The 6,000-nt window shown below is 34.9% G+C and overlaps 1 protein-coding gene across 1 annotated transcript in view; it reads left to right on the forward strand.

Moving 5' to 3' along the window:
* jakmip3 (Janus kinase and microtubule interacting protein 3) overlaps window positions 1-6,000 on the forward strand; it is a 28,886-nt gene extending 22,886 nt beyond the window's left edge. Inside the window, exons 19-23 of the mRNA XM_054598609.1 lie at window positions 176-244; window positions 778-855; window positions 1,927-2,160; window positions 5,730-5,795; window positions 5,950-6,000. Coding sequence (XP_054454584.1) covers window positions 176-244; window positions 778-855; window positions 1,927-2,160; window positions 5,730-5,795; window positions 5,950-6,000 — 498 coding nt within the window. The remainder of the gene's footprint in view (window positions 1-175; window positions 245-777; window positions 856-1,926; window positions 2,161-5,729; window positions 5,796-5,949) is intronic.

Genomic DNA, 6,000 nt, shown 5'->3' on the forward strand with positions numbered 1-6,000 from the left:
TTGTTTTTAGTTGATGTTGTTCGTTCTTTGTGTCTCTGACATCCTGAAGGGTCCTGAAGATGGAAACGCTATCTGAGCATGGGACATGAGCGATTTCACTTTTTGCCAGTCTTTTTAACAATCTACCTCTTTTGTCCAACTACCTGTCTCTCTACCTGTCTCTCTCCCCGGTCAGTGGTTGGAGTCCATTGAAGGGACAAAGTCGGCTCTGCAGCAGAAAATGTTGGACATTGAAAGCGAGAAGGTAGAAAACTCAACTTGACCTAACCAACTTGTTCAACAAATCAAATGTATAAAACACAATAAATCATTAGATTTTTTAAAATTCCTTGAATAGATAGTGATAGTAAAGACAGATCCAAACAGGGCTGTTGCAGTTTATGGTCGACATCTAACCCCAAAAGCCAAGAGGAAGCCGCATAGCAACAGTGTTCTGAAAAACATGACTTTTGAAAACACGTTTGGTGAACTTTTACACTGAACCAACAGAGAAGCTTGTCGTCATGGTGAAACCTTTGATAGAATGGATCGAACATGTGAGATTGTTTATGGTTGTATTTTAGTTGTGTACATACACAACATAGAAACCCACAGCAGCCGTGTTGTTCTGCTGTTCAACTTTGAATCCGTTGGTTGGGTTAAGATTTGTCTGTTTCACATAAGTTTACTTAAGGTGGAGAAAAACACAAAGTTGCTTGTTTGATTCCAAGTAAGTGTCACAGCAACTCCGCAGCAGAACCTTTAGGTGACCTTTGACCTCTGTGTGTTGTTTACCAGGATCTGTTCAGTAAGCAGAAAGGTTACCTGGACGAAGAGTTGGACTACAGGAAGCAGTCAATGGATCAGGCTCATAAGGTGAGAAGCTGCTGAAGAAGAGACACAACAGCCAGGTGATCATGAACCATGGAGGTGGGAGGTGTTTTATTTTAAAGGTGTTACACAGAAATGATTCACTGAAGCCACATGTCACTGTGGTGTTGTTGCAAAATATGTGCACAAACTTCATTGACCAATAAAACTGATTCTGGTTAACAAATCAGAGACTAAACACCAGTGAAGACAATTTCTCCTGGACAAAGAATTCATGCATACAAAACAACACCCCATAGTTTTATTTGACATCTATTTCACTGAAGTTATTCTTATGAATATTGGGTAACACTTCAAAATAACCCATTAATAAATGGTAAATTGATATTTAATTAAACTTCAGATAATAGTTTTTTTACTGTTAACAAACAATGAAATAATTAATGAAGTATACTAATTATTAGTATAATAATATAATAGTCATAATAATAAGGATAAATATGCTTTAATTTAGGTAATAAATAAGTATAAATATGAAAATAAGTAATTTCATAATGTATCATTGGAAAAATAGATATTGTCTCATAGCTGAGAAAACACAATAACTATTACATTCTGATTACATTAGTAAACTTTATTATATAAGAGTTTATTGTTGCACACATCATATTTTACAAAAGTTATTAAGCATGTGTTAATGATTACCAAATGATTTGTAAACTTTTAGGAAATTATTTGTAAAACATAAATAAACATATTTAGTTGGTTGGCCGGGTCAAAAAGTCCAAAGGCCATTTTTCATTCCTGAACAGTCCCCGCAGACAAAAATACAAGAAATGAATGATTAATGTGTCGTCCAAAGTATCTTTGTTAGAGTTGCTTGAATGTGTTTCCAGCTCAGTGTCTCCATGAATTTATTTTAAAGATATACGTTGGATTTAAAAAATACAACCCGGTATACTGCAGGGCTACAAAGATTAACTCAGGTTTGCAGGTTTTCCCACAACAGTATCGCATTCACTCATTTATTTTAATAAAAACATTTTTAAGCTAAATTATATTAAAGCACAGTTAATACTGACCCTGATTATCGGATAAAATATTTTCTTGACACAGAGGATCCTGGAGCTGGAGGCCATGTTGTTTGAGGCTCTGCAGCAGGAGGAGGAGTTTAGGATGGTGGGATTAAAGATGGAGCACAGCCGTCTGTCTGAAACACTGACGGAGGAAGAACGGGACGGGCTGAGGAGAGCGATGGACCAATGGAAAAGATCTGTGATGTGTGAGCTGAGAGAGAGAGATGCCCAGATCCTCCGAGAGAGGATGGAGTTACTGCAACTCATACAACAGGTAAACGTGTAAACGACAAGTAAACATGTAAATGACAGGTAAACGTGTAAACGACAAGTAAACATGTAAATGACAGGTAAACGTGTAAACGACAAGTAAACATGTTAATGACAGGTAAACATGTAAACAACAGGTAAACATGTGAACGACAAGTAAACATGTAAATGACAGGTAAACGTGTAAACGACAAGTAAACATGTTAATGACAGGTAAACATGTAAACAACAGGTAAACATGTAAACGACAGGTAAACATGTAAACGACAGGTAAACATGTAAACAACAGGTAAACATGTAAATGACAGTAAACATGTAAACAGGTAACAGGTAAACATGTAAACAACAGGTAAACATGTAAACAGAAACATGTAAACGACAGTAAACATGTTAAACACATGTAAATGACAGGTAAACATGTAAACATGTAAACAACAGGTAAACATGTTAATGACAGGTAAACATGTGAACGACAAGTAAACATGTGAACGACAAGTAAACATGTAAACAACAGGTAAACATGTAAATGACAGGTGAGCTTTTAAACAACAGGTAAACATGTAAACGACAGGTAAACATGTAAACAACAGGTAAACATGTAAACGACAGGTAAACATGTAAACAACAGGTAAACATGTAAACATTTAAACAACAGGTAAACATGTAAATGACAGGTAAACATTTTAAACAACAGGTAAACATTTAATGACAGGTAAACATGTAAACATGTAAACAACAGGTAAACATGTTAAACAACAGGTAAACATGTAAACAACAGGTAAACATGTAAATGACAGGTAACCTTAATCAACAGGTAACCTTTAACTTACAGGTAACCTTTAAACAACAGGTAAACTTTAAACAGGTAACCTTTAAACAACAGGTAACCTTTAACAACAGGTAACCTTTAAACAACAGGTAACCTTTAACAACAGGTAACCTTTAAACAACAGGTAACCTTTAAACAACAGGTAACCTTTAAACAACAGGTAACCTTTAAACAACAGGTAACCTTTAAACAACAGGTAACCTTTAAACAACAGGTAACCTTTAAACAACAGGTAACCTTTAACCAGGTAACCTTTAAACAACAGGTAACCTTTAACAACAGGTAACCTTTAAACAACAGGTAACCTTTAAACAACAGGTAACCTTTAACTTACAGGTAACAAACAACAGGTAACAACAACAGGTAACCTTTAACAACAACAGGTAACCTTTAAACAACAGGTAACCTTTAAACCTTTAACAACAGGTAACCTTTAACTTTAACCTTTAAACAACAGGTAACCTTTAAACAACAGGTAACCTTTAAACAACAGGTAACCTTTAGACAACAGGTAACCTTTAACTTACAGGTAACCTTTAGACAACAGGTAACCTTTACAGGTAACCTTTAAACAACAGGTAACCTTTAACAAACCTTTAACAACAGGTAACCTTTAACAACAGGTAACCTTTAAACAACAGGTAACCTTTAAACAACAGGTAACCTTTAAACAACAGGTAACAACAGGTAACCTTTAAACAACAGGTAACCTTTAACAACAGGTAACCTTTAAACAACAGGTAACCTTTAAACAACAGGTAACCTTTAACTTACAGGTAACCTTTAAACAACAGGTAACCTTTAAACAACAGGTAACCTTTAACTTTCAGGTAACCTTTAAACAACAGGTAACCTTTAGACAACAGGTAACCTTTAAACAACAGGTAACCTTTAACAAAACAGGTAACCTTTAAACCTTTAAACAACAGGTAACCTTTAAACAACAGGTAACCTTTAACAACAGGTAACCTTTAACAACAGGTAACCTTTAACAACAGGTAACCTTTAAACAACAGGTAACCTTTAAACAACAGGTAACCTTTAACAGGTAACCTTTAACTTTAAACAACAGGTAACCTTTAAACAACAGGTAACCTTTAACTTTAAACAACAGGTAACCTTTAACTTTCAGGTAACCTTTAAACAACAGGTAACCTTTAAACAACAGGTAACCTTTAAACAACAGGTAACCTTTAAACAACAGGTAACCTTTAACTTTAAACAACAGGTAACCTTTAACTTACAGGTAACCTTTAAACAACAGGTAACCTTTAAACAACAGGTAACCTTTAAACAGGTAACCTTTAACTTAACAACAGGTAACCTTTAAACAACAGGTAACCTTTAACTTTCAGGTAACCTTTAAACAACAGGTAACCTTTAAACCTTTAGACAACAGGTAACCTTTAACAGGTAACCTTTAACTAACCTTTACAGGTAACCTTTAAACAACAGGTAACCTTTAAACAACAGGTAACCTTTAACTTTAAACAACAGGTAGGTAACCTTTAAACAACAGGTAACCTTTAACTTAACAGGTAACCTTTAAACAACAGGTAACCTTTAACTTACAGGTAACCTTTAAACAACAGGTAACCTTTAACTTACAGGTAACCTTTAAACAACAGGTAACCTTTAGACAACAGGTAACCTTTAAACAACAGGTAACCTTTAACTTTTACAGGTAACCTTTAAACAACAGGTAACCTTTAACTTTACAGGTAACCTTTAACAACAGGTAACCTTTAACTTTAACCTTTAACACAGGTAACCTTTAAACAACAGGTAACCTTTAACTTACAGGTAACCTTTAAACAACAGGTAACCTTTAACTTACAGGTAACCTTTAGGTAACCTTTAACTTTTACAACAGGTAACCTTTAACTTACAGAACAACAGGTAACCTTTAAACAACAGGTAACCTTTAAACAACAGGTAACCTTTAAACAACAGGTAACCTTTAACTTTAACCTTTAACAACAGGTAACCTTTAACAACAGGTAACCTTTAGACAACAGGTAACCTTTAACTTACAGGTAACCTAACCTTTAACAACAGGTAACCTTTAAACAACAGGTAACCTTTAACTTACAGGTAACCTTTAAACAACAGGTAACCTTTAACTTACAGGTAACCTTTAACTTTCAGGTAACCTTTAAACTAACCTTTAACTTTCAGGTAACCTTTAAACAACAGGTAACCTTTAACTTACAGGTAACCTTTAATCAACAGGTAACCTTTAACTTACAGGTAACCTTTAACTTACAGGTAACCTTTAACAGGTAACCTTTAACCTTTACAACAGGTAACCTTTAACAACAGGTAACCTTTAACAACAGGTAACCTTTAACAACAGGTAACCTTTAAACAACAGGTAACCTTTAAACAACAGGTAACCTTTAACAACAGGTAACCTTTAACTTTAGGTAACAACAACAGGTAACCTAACAACAGGTAACTTTAAACAGGTAACCTTTAACAACAGGTAACCTTTAGACAACAGGTAACCTTTAAACAACAGGTAACCTTTAACTTACAGGTAACCTTTAAACAACAGGTAACCTTTAAACAACAGGTAACCTTTAGACAACAGGTAACCTTTAACTTACAGGTAACCTTTAACTCACAGGTAACCTTTAGACAACAGGTAACCTTTAACTTACAGGTAACCTTTAAACAACAGGTAACCTTTAACTCACAGGTATGTTTTTGTGAATTATTGACATGATGTCTGTATTTGACAGAGGAACAAGGAGCTGGAAGAATGCATAGAAGCACAGAAACGACAGATTAAAGAGCTGGAGGAGAAGGTACTGGCGAATAGAAACACAATGAAGCCTTGACATTAATGTACAGTTAGCTCATTTTATCACCATGACAACACGCGTACACTGTAAAAGCTGGCAGTATGTAAACAATCTGCTTTCTGTGACTTTCCACTGACTCCACTTCTGTTTCTTCCAGTTTCTATTTCTGTTTCTATTCTTCTCTTTGGCATTCATCCTCTGGTCCTAA

This window comes from Anoplopoma fimbria, chromosome 5, assembly GCF_027596085.1.
Source record: "Anoplopoma fimbria isolate UVic2021 breed Golden Eagle Sablefish chromosome 5, Afim_UVic_2022, whole genome shotgun sequence".
Lineage (NCBI taxonomy): Eukaryota > Metazoa > Chordata > Actinopteri > Perciformes > Anoplopomatidae > Anoplopoma > Anoplopoma fimbria.